Source organism: Arvicanthis niloticus, chromosome 23 (assembly GCF_011762505.2).
Source record: "Arvicanthis niloticus isolate mArvNil1 chromosome 23, mArvNil1.pat.X, whole genome shotgun sequence".
In the NCBI taxonomy this organism is placed as follows: Eukaryota; Metazoa; Chordata; class Mammalia; order Rodentia; family Muridae; genus Arvicanthis; species Arvicanthis niloticus.
In genome coordinates, this window is record NC_133430.1 from 29475473 (window position 1) to 29496371 (window position 20899).

Consider the following 20899-nt stretch of genomic DNA (forward strand, 5'->3'; position numbering starts at 1 on the left):
TCAGCATCATGGAAACACAAAAATTAAACAGAAATAACACAAATACCAGGCTTTCGTCTCTTCTGCACCAGACTATGAACTGTGTAAGCCTCTGAGATCCTGCTTAAACAGGCATGTTCACAAACAGGCAGTCCTAGAAGCCGGGCTGCATCCTCACATGGTGGATGTACATCAAGGACAGGGCTCTCCCAAGACCCACAGGGTCACCTTTCACTCTCTCTTTTCTGAACACCACTTCTGGAGGATGGTGTCTCTATTTCAGAAGGACCTTCTTGAGCCATCTTTATCCATTTAAAATTCATTTTAGTGGCTTTACAACCATATTGTAAAGTCACTGAGACCACTGTGTGGGCCAGAATTACTTCTACAGGACTTCACACTGCCAACCCTGCAGATCTTTTCACGAGAGCAAGCTCATTACACTCCCAGTGTCAAACATGCCAGGAAGCAGTTCTCGGCTGGATGGGGAAGCAGGGAAGACATATCCCTGGAGGAAGCAGAGGAGGGCTGAGAATACCTGCTAAGGACCCCTTGGTTGTAGCAAGAACTTCACTTGACACGACTTTACTTCATCCCAGTAGGCAACCATAGCCGTTTTGTCATTTCAGAGTTCTCTCTGTGACATGCCAGACATAGGAAGCCACTGATGGCCTTCTTGCTCCTCCACCCCCAGCATTAAAAACCCGCAAGCTTGGCAGAAGATTCAGGCCGCTGTACACAGCACTCAAAGTCTGGACAGACTCCAACACTCAGCACACAATGCCATATCCCAAACAACACAAGACAATGTTTGAAACTTCAAGGTTTTTTGAGGAAGTGGGAACGAGGGCAGTGGCTCGAGAGGTAGTGCCCAGAGCCTCACACACCCTAGGCAAGCACTCTGCCCATGGCTACAGGCCCAGGCCTTAGATATTTTAAGCAGTTACAAAGCAAATAGACCAAATGGCTTTCAAGTAAGTGGCTTTTATTTTTTTCTTTGACATTTCACAGTCAATTTCTACAGAACTTCACACTTTCTTAGAAGAATTCACATTTGGTAAATAGTCTCTACCCTAAGGAGGAGGTGGCTAAAAAGCCACTTCAGTATATGTGCAAGAGTAACTTGTCTGCTGAGGGACTCATACTAGAGAAGAAGAGTCAGATGATACCATAATCAGTAAAAACAGTGAAGTAAATTACAAATGACAGTAAATTCTATAACCAATTTCAGTCAGGAACCTTTCTAAATGTGTTTCAATATTGCCAATACAACCTGACAAAGGTTCTCTATGGTTGCTGAGTTAAAACTGACTTCTTGCCTTGGGCAGACAACAGCCCCTCGCAATGCTTCCTAAGAGCTCATAGCATGCACAAAGGCCATTGCTACTTACAGCCTTGGTAATCAGTGAAGAGTCTTCCTCCACTCCGGACTTCCTCCAAGTGCCGGTCTGGCCTCGGGCCTCAAAGGAGCGCTCCTTCTAAGACCTAGCTTCTCTACTGGAGTCTGGGGGCTTCCAGCTGCACCAGGAACAGAGCTATGCTAACAGCCTAGAGACCCAAGCTGTGCCTCTAAGATCACAGAGGAGTAGTGACTTGAGGGGGCTAGCCCTCCCACCACTCAGCAGTGAGGATCCATGGTGGCTTTCAACATCTTTTATGGGGACAGGAAGGGAAATGAAAACCTGAATCTAGTTGGAAGAGTTCAAGAGGCTTACAGCACCACAGAGGGCTTTTCCAGTGGATAGCACGTTTGGCTCCCAGCAAGTGCTTCCAGCCTTCTGACACACGGTAGGACTCACGGCCGGTGCCCAGGCTGCTCCGAATGCACCTGTCTCTATAGCTTTCCTGCCAACCGTTCTGCCAGAAAGGATGCTCCCTACTGGAGTGCAGAACGAACGGCCACAATACCATACAGATTTAGGGGAAGCATATCACGAGGAGCCGAGTCTGCCCAGAAAAACTGACTCTGATTTTGGAAACTTTCAGAAAGCAAACAGCAGGTAATAATTCTATGTTGACCAAAGAATAGAGATTTTGCCAAGCTGGTTATTTTTAAACCAGTCATATCTAAATCATACATCTTCATGAGCACAGTAGAGCCACCCTGAGTCTTACACGTTTTAAACTATGTTAGAATTACAACCAACTCTGTAATAAATGTGATTCTTAGCTCTGGACCTAGGAAAGCCCCAAGAGCATTCTCGCTGCAGAAAAAGACACTGGTCATAGAAACCAAGTTAGTTTCTAAAGAACAAAGATCTCCAGGAGGAAGAAAATTTTAACAGAGAGGATCTTTACCATTTAGACACTTAGTTACCAGCACAGGGAAGCTGAAGACACAACTCCTCAGGCTCTCCACCCTAAGACCAGCCTCAGAGAAAGATACCACACTTCAGCTCTGCTGCCCACATCATCACAGGGCATGCGTGAGAACCCAGATGTGCAAACAGGAAAAAGCTTTTCTGACTGCCGTGGCCTTGGAGTTTTATTTAACTTGAATTTATAAGCACAATCATTTTTCTCTCATGGAAACAGCTGGGTGAGGTACAGACAAGAGACAGCAGAGGGCGGGCTTACACTAGACCCTGAGGATCCACGGAAGCCATCTCAAGCTTTTGATTGTTTTACCTTGTTTTGATGTTGATGATAGCTTGTATTTTTAATTTTATATTTGTTTATTTGTCGTGTGTGTGTGTGTGTGTGTGTGTGTGTGTGTGTGTGTGTGTGTATGCATGCATGTGCGCACACATGGGATGGACAATTTGCAGTAGTGGGTTCTCTCCTTCTATCATGTGGGTTCAGGGGATCAAATTCAGGTCATTGGCAGCAAGCACCTTTACTCACTGAGCCATCCTCCAGCCCCATCTCAAGCCTTTTAGATAGGTTGTGCTATTTCAAGTATAAATTAACAAGACCTTCCAGCTAGTGACCAAAAAATGCTGGCTTCTTTGACCCTTAATCAAAAAAGCAATTCATCAAATACAATTCCAGATGGTATTAAATCCATTCCATATTTTAAAACTCTGAAGTACTGCCTACTTGTGTAAGTGAGATCTGTGTGATCAGTGTGAGTCAGACGGCTTTGCCCTGCCTCCTTTAACTTTCGAGTGTACAAAGCCTTATGTGGTAAAAATGCTTGCACCCAGGCACCTGTGCCCAAAGCATTTTAGGTTTCCCTCAACAGGCACACCACCTGGTAGAATGAAAACAGATCCTTTTCTTTTTCTCCGTGACTAACATACTTGAGGGAGGACAGTGAAGGGACCCTTAGGTCACCTACTCCTTGGTTAGACAAGTGTCCCTGTGTACCCATCCATGTCACTGTACCCTGATCCTGGACAGTGAGGAGGAAGATGGGAAGTAACAGCTGGAAGAAACACATACTGCCATCTCTCCTTTGTCCCATGATCCAGCTAAGTGCCCGCAGGTTAAGGAAAAGGGACTCAGATACCTCCAGCTGGCGGTCTCAGAGGAACTGAAACACACTTAACCTGTGCGTGGACCACAGACTAAGACAGCAGGCAGGGACTGGCGCGTGGCTCTGTGGGTGAGTTTAGAAGGAAGAGCTCTTAAGGAGGCTGTGGGAACAGTGCCGCTGTAATGGCAAAGGACGTAACTCCCATCACTGGAACACGCTTCTGTGCTGTGTGTCTGGGCGGTCACACAATGTGTCCAGGTCACCGGCGGGACGACGAGACCCAGACGTCAGTGATGCCTGCAACTTGGCCCATGCCTGAGGAGCCCTGCTCTTGGTGGCCTCTATAAGCATCTGGGTTTGCTCCTTCAGCTGGTCCAGCTCCACCTGAGTTGCTTGGTTCTGACGAATCAACTCCTTGGTTTTCAGAGTGATTTCCAGCAAACCAGACTTGTGGAGGACCACTAAGGTATTCTGAAAGCGCCTATGCTTGTTCTGCCTCTGCTCGGAGAAGATGTCTGGGCTGCGGCAGAGGTGCTCCGCAGCCCACAGAGGTGAACTGTAGCTGGCGGACAGTGGAGAGAGAGGGGAGCTGCTCTCTAAGCCGTGCAGAGTGCTGTCTGATGCACACACGGGGCTGGCGGGTGAAGCGAAGGTCAGACTGGGAGCTTTAGCCACATGGCTGCTGGACACAGGCTGAAGAGTCTGTGGACTTCCGCCAGCCCCAAGGGAGGGGACTCCTTGCAGAGCTGAGTCCTCAGTGAGTTTGGAGCTGGGTGGGGCTGGAGTGGAAGGACTGGATAGCACACGGCCAGTCTTGGCCGGCTCACTGGAAGACAAGCTTGGCCCCAGTCTCTCTGTGCAGATCTTCTTGGGTACCCCATTTGTTCCTCTGTCTTCTGAGTTGAGGACCCTTTTGCCTGGGTGGGGGGCTATTTTGGTATAAGAATTTAGAATGGGCAAGTAGTTTCTGGGTTCTGACTTTTTCTCACCAGCATGGCATGGGCTGACAGGAGATGGCACAGATGGATGAAGGACAAAGAGCTGCGGCTGAGCTGAGATCACTTCAAAAGAGGGCTGGACGGTCCAGGACTGGAGCTGGGACGAGCTGCCGCCCTGTAAACAAAGGAAGAGAGGCTGCATCCACAATGGAGGATTCCACCCAAGGCAGAGGAGGAGGCTGCTCAGCTATGGCTGTGTTCCCTCATACACAGGGGAGACCTTGTTGAGAACAGGGGGAAGTGTTCTGAAATCCACTTACATCTGCATCATACTTTAAAACAAAAGAAAGCAAAAGCAAAAACAAACACAAAACTTTTTCCTAAGGGAAAACTTGAGGAAAAATCTGGGGAATAAGTATGTGCACCTGAGCGCAGGCCCCCGTGTCAGATCCTATGGAGATGGAACTACAGATGGCTGTGAGCAGTCCAACATGGGTACTGGGACAAAACGTGGGTCCTCTGGAAGAATTCGTGCTTCTAACTGCTGAGCCATCCCTCCAGCCTGAAATATCTGGCTTTAATCAAGAGCTATCACTCAGAAAAAGAAACTGGAGGCAGATGAAATAATGGCACAGTAGGTCTGACTGAGGCAGTAAGATCAGAGAGTGTAATTTCCTCAAATCCATGCTCAGCTACACAAGGATTTCAAGGTCAGCCTGGGCTACTGGAGACCCTATCTCAAAACAAAAACTAAGAAACTCCAAAACTAAATGAAACCCAGAAGTGACTCCATGAAGGTAGCTGGTCCCTAAGCTTCCTACCTCCTGACCAGCCTAGCAGTCTGACCAGCAGTCCTGTCCTTGTGTCCCTCTGCTGGAGAAGCTACCTCACTCACTTCTGAATGTGGCGGCACATTTTCAGTTCTCTCTCTCTCTCTCTCTCTCTCTCTCTCTCTCTCTCTCTCTCTCTCTCTCTGTGTGTGTGTGTGTGTGTGTGCATGTGAGCTCAGGTGCCCTCAGGTCAGAGGAAGGCATGGTAGACGACCTGCATAACACACACACACACACACACACACACACACACACACACACACACACAAATATAGCTTAAAGAAAAAAAATAAATCAGAAAACAAGAGCCAACAGCATCAGTAGCTAAAAGTCAACAATGTCTCTCTCCCTGGACAGAAGGTGACTCTAGCACTTTCTGAAATTTCTTCCTCAAAGAGGGAGCGTTTGCACATGAGCACATGGGAAGCTCAGAAACTTTCATCTGCAAAGACTTTGGATCCACGTGTCTCCTCACCTGCTTGACCAGCACGTTCTTCATGACAACCATAGGGGACAGCGTAGGGAAGGCATTGTTTGCAGCTTTGGAAGTCGGCCTCAGCTTGTCTTCTCTGTTCCAGCCCAAAGCGCTCAGCATGTCTTCCGACTCCATCTGCTCTGCGGAGCTCAAACATTCTGAGCTCCCATCTGGTGGACAGAAAAGCGGTCAGTTCACTTGAGCTAATGGCTCATAACCCAGCTCCTAAGGAGCCACGGACTCCTTAATATAGAAAGGAACATCGTTGATAGGTGTTTCTGTGCATGTTCTAAGGTTGGAAAGTTCACTGGCTGTTCAATAACTATCTTTCCCTCTTCACAGGTTTAACTACTCTGCTTGACTTTCTTCAAAACTCTTAGAAAGCCCTGTGTCAATCAGGATTTGTATCAGCACCAGATCACAAGAGAAATTAGTTGAAGACTGCAAAGTTAAATGGTTATTTTTATTTTCTTAATTTAACAACCTTTTGTTACATTTTGTATATATGGATGGGGTGGGGTGTGCATGTCATACTGCACATGTAGAAAACAGAGGACAACCTGTGGGAGTCAGTTCTCTGCTACTAGGTTGTCAGCCTTGGGGATAAGTGACTTTACTTGCTGAGCCATTTCACCAGAGCCAGGTCACTACTTTAAAAACTGTTTTTGAGAAATGAGGAGAAAGTTTAACATTCTTAAGATCCTCAGAGGCTCTGGAGCCGTAAGATACAAAATATAAAAAGCAAAGCCAATTAAAATTTTTATCCATGTTAAAATGAAAATACCTCTGTCCTGAATTTTCTGATGTGAATGGTGAGTAATAACTCCAGTTATCTAGGAGACAAGGCTCCAGACATCCATAGGTAAAGGATTACCTGGATCAAGTTTAGCCTCTGAGTATGTCTGTGAGGGATTACCAGCTAGGTTAATTGATGTGGGAAGGCCTGACTACAGGCAGCAGCACTCCCAGGGCAGGGACTGTGCCCTGATTATGTACAAAGAAGAAAGTGAGCAGAGGGCCAACAGTCATTGCTCCCTGCTTCCTGACTGTGGGTATGTGTAAGAAACTGCTTCAAGCCCTGACTTTGACTCTCCTGCCATGATGAACTATAATTTGAACTGTGAGCTGAAATAAACTCTTTCCCCATAATTTGCTTTTGTCAGAGTATTTTATCACAGTGATAGGAAAAGAAACTTACATCAGTTGTCAAAGCTGAAGCTAAACTGTCCCTCCTGTTGTCCCGGCCACCCTGTTAAGTACCTACTTGGCTGACGTCCTGAACACGAGGGCTTACTGGGAATCCTGTACAACAGGGCGTCAAGGGACGCTGCTATGGTTTGCATTTGAGGCGTCTCCCTCAGGCCCTTGTTTTGAATGCTTGATCCCTAGCTTGTGGCTCTGTCTTAAAGGCACAGAGCTTTCAGGAGTAGGACTTGGCTGTAAATGGCTGGGAGCAGGCCTTTGCAGGTTATGGCAGGCTCTGGCTTGTCCTGCTTTCTCTGCTCTTGGCCCACTGCTGCACACCTCTATCTCCACTGTAGCTTCTGCCTCAAAGGACTGACACCATCTGAAACTATAACCAACATAAACCTTCCTGTCAGGTATCATGGTTATGATGATGGGAGACGGTACAGATATTCTCCCCATGTAAATTCCATATAGAAGGAATACAACCAGGTACCTGCTACAATGAACCCAGAGACCATGCACCTTCTACAGAAACATCTGGGACCACTCTAAATGCTCAGCAACATGTAGCTCTGCTAACAAAGAGCTTTCCTGGCAAGTACGCAGCCCTGGGTTCCATCTCAAGCAGTACATAAGCTAGGTCCAGTGCATACCTATCATGTCAGCACTCAAAAGGTAGAGGCAGGAGGATCAGGAGTCCAAGATCATCTGTGACTACACAGTGAGTCTGAGACCAGGCACATATGAGGTACTACCAAGAGAGAGAGATTGGGGGCTGGGAGTGGGGGAGATCAGAACAGACCAGGTGTGGTGGCACATACCTATAATCCTCATCACTTAGAATGCTGAGCCAGAAGGACTAGAAGTTCAAGGCTAGCTTCAGTTACACACAGAATGACCCAGTCTCAAAAAAACAGGGACTGGAGAGAGAAACCAGTGGTTAAGAGCACTAGTTGCACACTTGTTCTTCCAGGAACCCATATAGGGTGGCTCACAACCACTTGTAACTCCAGCTCCAGGGCATCCAATGCCTTTAAATACAGAAATAAACAAATAAAGAGAGAGAGAGATAGAGAGAGAGAGAGAGAGAGAGAGAGAGAGAGAGAGAGGAGAAGAGGAGAGGAGAGAAGAAGGGAGAGAAGAGGGAAAAGGAAAGGAAGGAAAGAAGAAAGGAAGGAAGACAGACAGACAGAGCCCCATACATATGTCAGAGTAATCTGAATGAGGAAAGATAAACTGTAAATGTCTTTTGTACAGCTTGGCAAAGACTGTGATCAGAAAGATATTTATCAGCAGAGGTGTAACTCAGAAAGTCTAGTGACACTTGTCAAAAATCATGGCTGCTGGAGTCCTTCCCTTGGTCAGACAGTTAATCCAGGTGGATACTTCTGATTAAGAACTACTAGACTAGAAACAACTGTGATTCTTGGACTTTGGAGTTGAAATGTATTCTATGCATAATGAAACTAGGTGTTGGGGGCTGGAGAGATGGCTCAGCAGTTAAGAGCACTGTCTGCTCTTCCAGAGGTCCTGAGTTCAATTCCCAGCAACCACATGGTGGCTCACAACCATCTGTAATGGGGTACAATGACCTCTTCAGGTGTGTCTGAAGACAGCTACAGTGTACTCATATAAAACAAACAAATAAATAAATCTTTAAAAAGAAGAGAAACCAGGTCTCCTGGACAAAGAGTCACTGCAAGTCTTTTACTAAAAAGGCATAGGATGACCTAGACCCCTTGTTCCTTTCACTCAAACACTTTGGGAGGTGGCACATGAGACAACACACATAACAGAGAATGGTGATAATGGACCAACAAAGTCACTAAAGAATCTCAGAAATCTAGGATGATACGCAACACAAAACAGAAAGAGGAAAATATCGTTTTCACAGAAAGGTTCGGTTGGCAAAATGACGGCACTAGAAAAGTAAAGCCTTTAAATCACTGGGGTAATAACTAGTTCAAGCAAAGATCATCAGTGGACGACAGACACGGGCTTTGCCAGGGGTTTGCTAGAAGGCAGGGGTAATGAGACTTTCCTATGACCCTAGCACTCAGGAGGCCAGGCAGGTCATGACTAAGTAATTCACCTGCCTCAGCCTTCCCAGAACCTAGGATTCTAGACATGTGCCACCAAGCTTGACTAAAAGGCTGTCTTTACAATAAAGGAATCTGGTACATGGTACCGTTTAACCAAGTGATCAGAGTATCCTCAAGAATGAAGATGGCTCAGAAGTTAAGAGCACTCACACAAGACCCAGGTTCAGTTCCCAGTCCCCACATCAGGTGACTCACAAGCTCCTGTAACTCCAGTACCAGGAGCTCTGATGCCCTGAACTGGCCCCCTAGGCACCTGCATGTAAACACTGCACAAACTCATTAAGAGACACACGAATACAATAGATAAATCTTAAAACAAAACAAACAAAAACAGAATAAGAAAAGTTAACAATTTCCTTGTGTTTTGCAATGGAAAGTATACAAGATCAACCATGTGGTGCGCTACTGATTCCAAACGTGGGAAAGCTATCAGAAAATCCAAAACGTGGGACATTTTATCAAACTACAGTTCTGTCTTGTTCAAAGATGTCAATGTCATGAAGAAATGGAAAGAAAAGATGGGACAGCTACTCTGGATTAAATAAGATTAAAAAGCAACTGGATGCTTGATCCAAAAGCCAAGAGACCGTGACAAATGCTATAGGGACTTCCCCAGGCTAGCGGGGAAACTCAGCCACCCTGTGGTGACAGTCTCCCACAAGGGCTGACTTTCCTGGGTGTGATGGTGGCATTATAATTATATAGAGAAATGTCTTTGCTTCCGAAATTTAGACTAAAGACTTAGCAATAAATGCTAACTGTTTGAAGTTTACTTTTCAAACAGTTAAGAAATGTACGCAGGGAAGGGGTGTAAATAAAGTAAACTTCAAACAGTAATTCCCGTGGATCTGAAGAAAGTATCTTTCTGGTCAATGACTCAATCATTTTACTTTAGATTTGAATTTTCTCAAAATAAATTTGGGAAAATAATTTTAAAATTGAAAACACACTCCATCTTGATTTTGAAATTTTTAAAAAAAAATTTAGTTTATGTGCATTGGTATGAAGGTGTAAGATCCATTGGAACTGGAATTACAGACAGTTATGAGCTGCCATGTGGGTATTGGGGATTGAACCTGGGTCCTTTGGAAGACCAGACAGTGCCCTTAACCACTGAGCCCTCTCTCTAGCCCTAGTTTTGCAAATTTTACCAAAGTGCTTTTCAGCCTTTTGGCTAAGATCAAGTACAAATTTCATCATATCCAAGGTAGCTGGACTAACTCAGGTAGTGACCATCTCCCTGGACCCTGCCCCAAGAATGACCAGTAGCTTTCACTGGAGCCACCTTCTAAAACAGGAGTGGGAGCAACTGTGTTCCTGCCATTGTGTCTCAACAGTACAGTACTTACTAAAACTGGAATGACAGTTACAGACTTTAGAAGAAGGAGCTGAAAGCCAATGGTCCTGGGAATTACAAACTGAAAGACTGTGGGTAAAGTTTGTTTTCTTCTTTGACTCCTCCAAGTGTTTAAACTTTTACAAGGAGCATCCATTACCATATGATCTAGAAATAGAGCAAAAGCACGTGTGAAACTGAAAGAGAAAAGAGCCCTCAGTGTTTTCCAGACCTTCAACCTTGTTTTCTAGACCCCACTTTCCAGGCCCTTCCCCAGCCCAGCACAGTAGCACAGTCTCTAGGAGGGCCTAGGGATCTAAATCGTTACTAGCTGCTCCAGGTAAGCCTCATGAGGCAAGCCTAGTAAACAATTACATTCAGAGAAGGGAAGACACAGTGCTGCAGGCTGGCTCACCCTTCCCTGTCCTGGACTGTCCTGGCCCTGGGTAGGACACTAATTCCTCTGTTCTAATCCCTGGGTCAGTGCTGCCCCTCTCTGAGTAAGAGTCTATTTATAACTTAGCGTCTCATTCAGCATGACTATGAGACGAAGCATACCAATCTAAGAAGGGAAGAGTCCTAGATTTCCTAACAGCAGCATTTCCTACTATAAATTAGTAAATCAGCAACATGGGTGGAACCTAGTAACACCTGGAAATATGTGTATGCCTGCGGATAAACATTTCCCTAGAAAAAGCTCCATTCTCAGGATAGTGAGCCTGAGTCCCCCCAGCACCCTGAGAATCTCCTGGGACAACACTGTTGGCATTAGTTACATAGTAAGGGTAGTTCAAGCCACTGACTACCTTCAGACCTAGAAATAAAAGAAGAGCGTCAGCACAAAATTAAGAGGCTCATGGTGGGATGCAGCCAGCCTGTTTGGGTAAGGCTCAGGACAGCTGTGATGGTTTGAATACGCTTGGCCCAGGGAGCTGCACTATTAGGAGGTGTGGCCTTGTTGGAGTAGGTGTGTCACTGTGGGCATGGGCTTTAAGACCTTACTCCTAGCTTCCTGGAAGCCAGTCTTCTGTTAGCACCCTTCAGATGAAGATGTAGAACTCTCAGCTCCTCCTGCACCATGTCTGCCTACATGCTGCCATGTTCCTGCCTTAATGATAATGGACTAGACTTCTGAACCTGTAAGCCAGCCCCAACTAAATGTTGTTCTTTATAAGACTTGCCTTGGTCACCATGTCTGATCACAGCAGTAAAACCCAAACTAAGACAACAGCTAACAATGAATGTTGCTCTATTATCAATTTTTTCTTTTTTTATATTTTTTTCAAAGATTTGTTTTTTGAGACCATGTGAGATGGTACTTCTGCCATCTACCTGTTCATGGTGGAGACAGGAGGATCATTATGAGTTCAAGGCCCAGCTGGTCTACATATCAAGTTCCAGGATAGCCAGGACTACACAGAGACCCTGTGTCAAAAAAATTTTTTAACTTAAATTTTTTTTTTAAGAAAAAAAGGGCTGGAAAGATGGCTCAGCGGTTAAGAACAGTGACCACTCTTCCAGAGGTCCTGAGTTCAATTCCCAGCAATGACATGGGGGCTCACAACCATCTGTAATGGGATATAATGCCCTCTTCAGGTTTGTCTGAAGATAGCGACAGTGTACTCACATACATGAAATAAATCTTTAAGAAAGAAGGAAGGAAGGAAGGAAGGGGGGAGGGAGGGAGAGAGAGAGAGAGAGAGAGAGAGAGAGAGAGAGAGAGAGAGAGAGAGAGAGCGCGAGAGCGGGGCAGTGGTGGCGCACGCCTTTAGTCCCAGCACTTGGGAGGCAGAGGCAGGCGAATTTCTGAGTTCGAGGCCAGCCTAGTCTACAGAGTGAGCTCCAGGATAGCCAGGGATACACAGAGAAACCCTGTCTCAAAAGACAAAAAAAAAAAAAGAAAGAAAGAAAGAAAAGAGAAGAAAAGGAATTACTAATGATAAATGATAAATTTGTTTTGGGAGGTTTGTTCAGTTGGTTTGGTTTTTGTTGTGGTTTGGTTTGGTTTGGTTTGGTTTGGTTTGAGGTAAGGCCTCATCATGTGGCCCTCATAGCCTGGAACTCACTCTGTAGACCGTGATGGCTTCAAACTCAGAGATCTTGTCTCTGCATCAAACGTCCTGGGATTAAAGGTGCATGCCACCATACCCAGCTCGAAGATTTGTTTATTTTCTTGTGTGTGTGTGTGTGTGTGTGTGTGCCTGCCTACTAGTCTGTATATACATGCACCATGTACATGCAAGAGCCCTCAGAGACAACAAGAGGGGTCGTATCTCCTGGAACTAGAGTTACAAGTGGCTGTGAACTACCTGAAGTGGGTGTTAGACACTGAACCTATGTCCTCTACAAGAACACCAAGTGCTCTTCCCTGCTGAGCCATCTCTCCAGCCCCGTCCTACTTTCTTACCTCTAACAGGGTTTACAGTTGGGTCAGATGCAGCTGGCTCACAGTCTAAGCACAAAATATAGTTATTAGGAAGAAGTTAGAAAGAAGGGACTTTTTTTAAGTATAGCAAAATTACTTTCTAAGCCAGTGTTATCTTAACAGATGATAATCACTTACTACATGAAGAAGGTTCAGACAATGACAAGCCACATATGTGATAATGACTATACCATATAGTCTAAGAATATAATAGACTATATCATCTAGTATTCACACAAGGATAAAAATCACATAAGAACCAGCTTCTTGTTACATAATAATGACTGTATTACTTTTAACTGACCTTCACACTGTTACATGGCACAAGATGCAGTAGTATTTTTCTTTTTCCCTGTCATATAAAAAAAATTAACATAACAGAATTCTGAGTATTTTTAAAAACATTTGTCTTTGAGACAGGATCTCCTATAATTCAAACAGGAGAATTGAACTCATATGTAGCTAAGGACGACATCAAACTTCTGATCCTCCCGTTCCAACCTTCTAGTAATGGGATTACAGGAACAGAGAACTAGCACACTCAGTTTTATAAAGTGCTGGAATCCAACCTAGGGCTTCCTGAATACTAGGCAAGCACTCCACAACTGAACTATATTTCCAGCCCATGTTTAAATATTTGTTCTAGTAGCTACAGTTTGAAATGTAGGATTAAAAGTTGAAAGTCGCCGGGCAGTGGTGGCGCACGCCTTTAATCCCAGCGCTCGGGAGGCAGAGGCAGGTGGATTTCTGAATTCGAGGACAGCCTGGTCTACCGAGTGAGTTCCAGGACAGCCAAGGCTATACAGAGAAACCCTGTCTCGAAAAACAAAAACAAAAACAAAAGTTGAAAGTCTAATTAAAAAAGAATATCACGTATTTTTTCAGAATTAACTCCAAGGTGCTGTGATAGAACCACAGAGTCACCTCCACTGCCACCCTCGTTCTCCGAATTACTACTCATGAGAGCTCAGATAAAGTTATTTATCCTGTGTGGGAAAGCTTCTTGTTTTTCTTACACTAATGAGTTTCAGGGAGGAAGGTTTTCATGCAAATCGGTCAGTAAAAGGCAGAAGAGTAAGATATGGTTAACCTGAAAAGCCAGAGTCCTTGTCTGAGTCAGCAGCCACCACGCCAAGTGGTCGGGCTAGTTTTTTCATCTCCGTGCCTCTGCCTGGCTTAGCAGAGAGTCTTCTGGGGCTCTCTCTGGATGGGATTTTCCTCTCCATGTCTAAGAGGGCCGGAAGCTGGATCACAGGCACTCTTTGCGTATGGATCGCTCTATGAAAAACAACAATTACATAAGCACTCATTACCTGGAGCATGAACGAGGTGAACCAAATGGTGAGGTGAGGAAAGTAAGGGCAAAGAACACTAGCCTCACCCACTTCAGCCACAAATTCTCTGTGCTCTTAGCTGACCAAGCTTCAAGTTTACCAAACAGAATGGTTTCCACCCAGAAGGAGATTCACCGGCCCCTTGCTGCCCTCTAATTCCATTCAGAATTCAAAGCATTCAAGGCAACCACATTCAGTAGGAGCTTTGTGAGCTGCTAACAAAGGGACATTTGATTAGGCTTTTTGAAATGGGTAACCAAATAAACTCACCCTCCTCCCTGAGGAGAGGAGAGGTAACATCAACCAGCAAGGCATGCTTTCCCAGTGGACATATGTGACTTGTGACCTAGTGTCACCGCTCAACAGTACAGAGTTTCTCAAATAAACCTGTCAGTTCTTAGAATAAAGTACTAAGCAGAGTACAACCAATATCGCACACACACATACACACACACACACAGATACACATACACAGAGATACATACATACATACATAGATACATACACAGATACATATACACATAGATACATACACAGAGAGATACACACACAGAGATACACACACACACTACTTCAAAAGCCTTCTTTACGTTTATTTTATTGGTTTATTTTTGTGTGCACATATACATGTGTATGAACACACATGTGCCGTGACTCACATGTAGAGGTCAGAGGACAACTGACAAGAGTTGGTCATGTCCTTCCACCTGTGGGTCCTGTCAGGCGGCAAGCACCTTCACCTGCTGAACTATCGCACTGGCCCCATACACCACTTTTTTTTTAATGATTTATTTTTATTTTATGTGCATTGGTGTTTCCCCTTATAATGTCTGTGTGAGCGTGTCAGAGCCCCAGTCCTCTGGAAGAGAGCTCTTAACCCCTGAGCCATCTCTCTATACCTCTATATGCTACTTTTTGTACTTAAATTATACAACAAAAAACCAAACAAACAAACAAACAAAAAAAAACCCACAAACCTTTTACAGGCCTGAAGGTATAGCTCAGTGGTAGAGCACTTACTTGGCATGCTTATAGCCTAAGCTTGATCCCCAGCATCACCACATAAAAGCAAAAACTTTTATGTACACTGTACAGCATATTTTAAAAGTGCTTACTCAGGAAGAATTGTGAGAGGAGGTAACTGGGAGAGGGCAGTAGGTGGGCTATAAAGTGAAAAAGTAAAATAATAAAAAAATATTTTAATGTAAAAAGTGCTTACAAGGGGTGGGCTAGAACGATGGCTCAACAGTTCAGAGCACTTGGCAATCTTCCAGAGGACTCAGGGTGGAGTCCTAGCCCACACATGGTGGCTCAGAACAACTGGAGCCCTAGAGGTCACGATGCCCTCCCTGGCCTCTGTGAGCACTAGGCACAAAGGGGGACACAGACATACAAGCAAACAAAACACCTCACACATAAAGTAAATAAAAAATGTAAATGTAAGTACTTATACTGCATAAAGGTATGTAACATCTACTGCTGTTCATGTTATTCTCCAGCTTTACAATACCCTCCTCAGTTGTGACCCCATTTTGCAATGGAAGAGGCAAGGCTTAGATACATTACATTCAAAAACGTGTGTTTAAAAAAAATGTACTAAGTGTTCCCTAAAATTGGCCATTATACTATACTAAGGATTCAGAGAATAGAATAATTGTGTTTGTGTGCTTCCTGGAGCTTGTGATCTAGAGAGCAAACAATAGATATTAAGCAAGTAGTCATACAACTCATGATTGCTTTGACAGGCGATGAAGGTGTGAGGCTAACTGTCTGGGGCAGCAGAAAAGTGCTGTGTGGCTAGAATCTGGAGGATGGGGAGTTGGCACACAGTAGTGAGGTCAAAGGCCATAGGTAGACTGTGCAGTGTGTTCCAAGCCAATGTGGAGGCTGAAGGGAGAAAGAACTTGATTATACTCAGAAGTTAAATGGCCAAGGAGGTCAGAGCAGAATGCTGTGCATAGACAATGGGGGTGGGGGAAGAGAAGGGAGAGTGGACAAACAGTCACGCATGCTGGAAAAGACTGGATATTAACTAAGGAGCCGTGGGAGTGGTGGCACTCGCCCAGTACTCAGGAGGCAAAGTCAGGCAGATCTCCGAGTCTGAGGCCAACATGGTCTATATAGTGAGCTTTGGGCCAGCCCGGGCTACCTAGTGAGATCCTGTCTTAAAACAAAAACAAGGGACTTCTGGGGTAAGAAAAGAGGGTAGCACCAAGGAAAACAATGATGAAACTGGGTAGGAGTACAAAAAGCCTAGAAATTATTGAATTCACAATCTACTCGTGACTCCATGCAGCTGTCTTCGGTAAAACCACACACCTCAGCTAAGTGGCACTGGCCTGGAATATCTTTAAGCGGCACACTGAACATTTCTGCTAGTTCAGGACCTCGTGAGAAACAGCAGAGCAGAGCCTCATGAGGGACACAAGTCCATGCACTCTTGAGCAAACTCTTGCTCACACACTTATAGACTTGCAGTGGACTAACGGGACACAAACTGATCTGGATGGGAGGAAATTCTAAACGTGACTCCAAGAAAAAGTCATTTTGCCCCACATCTAACTCATTAGGGTTTGTCAGCCTGGTCCAGTCCATACCATGTGACTCTCCCACCAGTCACATGCTTAACCCTCCACACGCAGTGACACTGCACGTCTTACAGAGCCCGACGACGTTTGACAACTAGGATGTTTGATAGCCTGGACAATCCTGTTTAAAAAGCAGATGGAAATGTAAAGCTGTATCTCTAATTAAAGCAGGATCCTTTTGTATGAAACCTAACAAATGTGCACAGTGTGATTTTCCTAAAATAATACTGTTTGAAAGTGAATAGAACCTTCTTTAAAATGAAACTAGAAGTGGCTTCCAGATGGTATTCAGACTAACACAGGTCTGACCAGCCTTGATCCAGATTAGAAGGGCAGGTCAAGGCAGTGGCAACTAAGAATCTGAGAAAACGTCACAAATAATAAACAGAATATTTTACAGGCATTTTAGAGAAAGCATCCCAACTTAGTCTCTATGATCCTAACACAAGACTATGAAGAATTATTAAGATGTTAGCTATTGAGCTGGTGAGATGGCTCAGTGGTTAAGAGCACTGACTGTGCTCTTCCAGAGGTCATGAGTTCAAATCCCAGCAACCACATGGTGGCTCACAACCATCCATAATGAGATCTGATGCTCTCATATGGGTGTCTGAAGACAGCTACAGGGTACTTACACAAAATAAATAAATAAATAAATAAATAAATAATAAAAATTAAAAAAAAGATGTTAGCTATTAAAATGTAGTCAGTGGAGCCACAGAAAAACACTTAGGAATTTACTCTGGTTCACGGGGAATTTACAGAGTATTGACCACAGAATCAAAAAATAGTAAAACTTTGACAAATCCATTAGATTCTAAAACTTTGTATCCTGGGGAATTGGTGGCGTTTTAGAAGAAAAACAAAACCCACACAACTGACTTTAAAATGGTAAAGTGTCTATTTTAGACACAAAAAGATTTAAAAATATGAGAGTCTCTGTTTTTGATAACATTCTGCTCAAGCAGAAAAAAAGCTTTAGTATTCCAGCCGAGGAAGCCCATGTGAGAAGAACAGAGGGCTACACACACCTCTCCTCTTTTGGAGGAAGTGGACTCACATGCAGCGCTCCAGAGGAAGCTCTGGGCAGAAAAACAGAGGTGGTATTTCCCACCAGCAGCCCTTAAGACGGTGTATAGTAGGATTCATAATGGGAACCAGTAAAGGCTCACATAAGCTGGTAGAGAATGACATTCTCGGAAGTGTGCTTCAGGGCACTTGCTGCTCACTTCCGGTTTTTCACTTCTTACATTAGTCATTATCTGTCTCTAGAACAGTGGTTCTCAATCTGTGGGTCCCAAACCCTTTGTGGGTCAAAAGACCTCTTTTCACAGGAGTCACATAAGAGTCAGAAAATACAGATATTTACATTACAATTCATAACAGGAACAAAATTACAGTTAGAAAGTAGCAACAAAATTATTTTGTGGCTGGGGGTCACCACAGCATGAGGAACTGTATTAAAGGGTCCCAGTGTTAGAAAGATTGAAGACCACCACTCTAGAACCTCAGAGTCCTTGGTTCTAGCTTTAATTTTATTTTCAACTTTGCAACAGACTTGGGAGGTAGTCAAGAGAATAATAAATTTTAACAAACCTCAGTCCAGCAGAGTCTCTGGCAACACAAGCAGTTTAGTAGTCACCAAATTACCTGAACAACTTGAAGGTCAAGACAGCATTTTCAAATACCATAATCACCTCAAGGTCTAATCATCAGGTGTAGTCCAATATACTCCTTATTCTAAGATGAAACAAACCATAAGGACAAGTATACCAACCAAGTTAAAAGCTGGTGTGATGACCCACAATCTCTGGGGAGTTTTGGATTGGGGATGAAAAGACTGATCAAAGGGTTAAGAGGAGAGACTCGACACCAGCTTTTAGCATTCTCCTTTTATAGCTACTTGGCAACATTCCTGAGAGCTCACGTTCCCTTTAAATGTGTCACGTGTATGACATGCGTGCAGAGAGGTGTGAGGTGAAAGCTTACATATAATAAAGTGATAAGGACGTAGAAAGTGAATTTATCAGCCATAAACCCGTGAGGAACCCCAGTTAGAACCACAAATGTATGACTAGGTTTTCTCTGAAGTCGGTTTTTCTTTTAATCTGCATTTTCAGAAATGCCATTCCGGAAGAATGTGTATTTTAGCAGTGGAAAACTGCACCTACCTATGTGTCTATTATTCTTATTCTCCTTCACACTCCTTCCGCTTCTCAAAACTGGCTGAAAAAGTCATGTCGAGGACCCTGCCCTGATCCATACAGTTTCCCGCGGCTCTCTCTATCCTCACCTTTCAAAGGGGAGGTCATGTGATTAGAAAACGTTCTCAGATCACTTCAAAAAGGGGGCTCGCAGGAACGGTGCCCACCTATCCATTCGCACCAGCCCACAGGACATCTGCGCCAGGCAGCATGAGAGCCCTCCAGGCATCAACCAGCCTGCCAACTCAGCAGGGCAGAACTGGGCAGACCCCAGGACTATGCTGTGACTGGCATACCACCAGTCTCCAGGGCAAATGCCCAGGCAATACCTACTGCCAGAACTTGGGCAATAAACAGAAAGCCTGGCTCTGGCCCTGGGTCCAGATCAAAACTGTCCTGCCCACCCACTAACAATTGACTTCTTACTTGGCACAAGCCACCTTCTTCCTCATGTCCCTATCGTTGGCACCACGCCTGGCTAGCAGGCCATCCAGGAGAAATAACCAGTAAAAGTAGGGAACCGCAGGCCTCTGAAATAGACAGTGCACCTGTGTCTGGGGCATAGCTCCTAAAAGAAGGTCCTAGAAACCCACTCTGTAAGCAGCCCTCATGCCCACTGACCAGCCCATTCACAGACCTTCAGGTCCCCCTCCAGCGGGAGCAATGGTATCCAGGGCCAAGCCAAGGCACACATGCTCGAAGGGACTCACACCACTTGCCCCTCAGACAAACCCGGTCCCTACACACCATCTGTACCTCACCCCAGATTCCCTTCCCCACACCGGGCCGGACCCTCACAGCAAACCAAGTAAAAGGAAAGCAGGAATGGCGCGTCCCTCTGCTCCCAATTTTTGGCGCTCCCGTCCCCCTAAAGTCCTGGTTCTCCCTCGGGCCCACTTCGTTCTCCGTCCTCTTTCACCTGCTCCCACCTGCTTTCTCGGGGCTCCCAATCCCAACCTCTCAGTCTCACCCCCATCCCAGCTCTCCCTGTGCCGGGAGCCTAGCGAGCCCTGCCTTTCTCACCTAGGGCCAGGGTCGCCGCTCCATGACCAGCCCGGCTGGTTAGCTGGCGCATGCGCGAGCAGGGCCCCACGACTCCATGACAACCTGGTATCCGCCGGGTCTCTAGCTATCCCCAAAGCCTCCCGCCCATTTCTCCTCCCTCCGCCTCCACGACGGCTTTCGCCAGTCACGTGGCCCTGTTCCGAGGACCCAGCACCATGGAGACTGCACGCTGCGCTCCTAGAAGGGCACTTGGAGACCAGCCCCACCTCCCGCTCTAGCCGGAAGACCGCGGAGCACCGAGGAGAGAGAGCGACGCTCTGTCCACAGCGATGGTCCTCTCTATGGTTGGCACTTAAGGCTTCGCCGCCATTTTGTCCGGTTCCTTGAGTTATTGTGTGGAGGGCAAGGTCTCACGATTGGATTTCAAAGGCGTGGGTAGTGGCTTGCACCCACATGGCAGGCGTTGGGATTCGTTTGGGGACACTGAGGGGAAGCCGCTCTCGGGGTGTGTCCCCCCCCTTGACGCCGTTAGGGGTGGGGACCGGAACTAGACGCGCCGGGCTGCGGCGCCCAGCGTGGGAGGACTCGCGCGGGCTGGCAGCCGGGCGCGGTGTCCCGGCAGCTCACTCACATTTTTTGCCACGCTTGTCGCCTGGTTTGATTTCCTGTCAATCCCCCAGACCGTGCACTGGGGACTAGAAGCAATTGAGTATTTTAGTGAGATGATTTCATGCATTTTGATGTTTGGCTGGCTTTGCCCCGTGCAACGGGCAATGTCCCGTTTTATAAATGTCCCATCCCCGGCCCTGGAAAATTGCCCCTCGAGCACGCTGAAGGGAAAGGGAATGACAAGATGAGCGTAATCTCTAAGGGAAGTGCTTCACAAGTCAAAACGAGCGAGTTTAGGTTGTTGACAGTTTGAAGCTAGTTCTGGAACTGCTCCTGTCTCTCCAATCCGGTACTCCAGGAAAAGCTGTTAAAATTCAGTAAAATGGGGGGTGTTAAGTTTCCAGCCGTATTGGCTGCATTACAAGAACTCAGTGGCCACTTGCAGCTAATGACTACTTTATTGGACCA

The 20899-nt window shown here is 45.6% G+C and overlaps 1 protein-coding gene across 7 annotated transcripts; it reads right to left on the bottom strand.

Annotated features, from left to right (window-relative positions):
- Positions 1-943: 943 nt before the first annotated feature.
- Positions 944-20088, bottom strand: Cipc (CLOCK interacting pacemaker). 7 transcript variants are annotated; one of them, XM_076921576.1, is made up of 6 exons: positions 19841-19973; positions 18264-18353; positions 13782-13969; positions 12674-12718; positions 5641-5810; positions 944-4510 (listed from the first exon to the last, which is right to left on the bottom strand). In XM_076921576.1, exons 2-6 carry the CDS (start codon positions 18302-18304, stop codon positions 3602-3604), a joined length of 1353 nt encoding a protein of 450 aa, XP_076777691.1. In that variant the 5' UTR covers positions 18305-18353; positions 19841-19973; the 3' UTR covers positions 944-3601. The 7 variants fall into 7 exon arrangements, with proteins under 7 accessions (XP_076777691.1, XP_076777692.1, XP_076777690.1 ...); XM_076921577.1 differs by lacking the exon at positions 18264-18353 and having other exon boundaries at positions 19841-20021; XM_076921575.1 differs by lacking the exons at positions 18264-18353; positions 19841-19973 and adding an exon at positions 19244-19266.
- Between the last annotated feature and the right edge of the window lie 811 nt (positions 20089-20899).

Excerpts from the sequence above, each read along its gene's own strand:
- Cipc (XM_076921576.1), bottom strand. The coding sequence starts at position 18,304 with ATGGTATTTGAAAATGCTGTCTTGACCTTCAAGTTGTTCAG. Across the intron at positions 13,970-18,263 it reads TTGACCTTCAAGTTGTTCAG|AGCGATCCATACGCAAAGAG; the intron begins GTAATTTGGTGA and ends TGTTTTTCATAG. Across the intron at positions 5,811-12,673 it reads AACTGTAAACCCTGTTAGAG|ATGGGAGCTCAGAATGTTTG; the intron begins GTAAGAAAGTAG and ends TCTGTCCACCAG.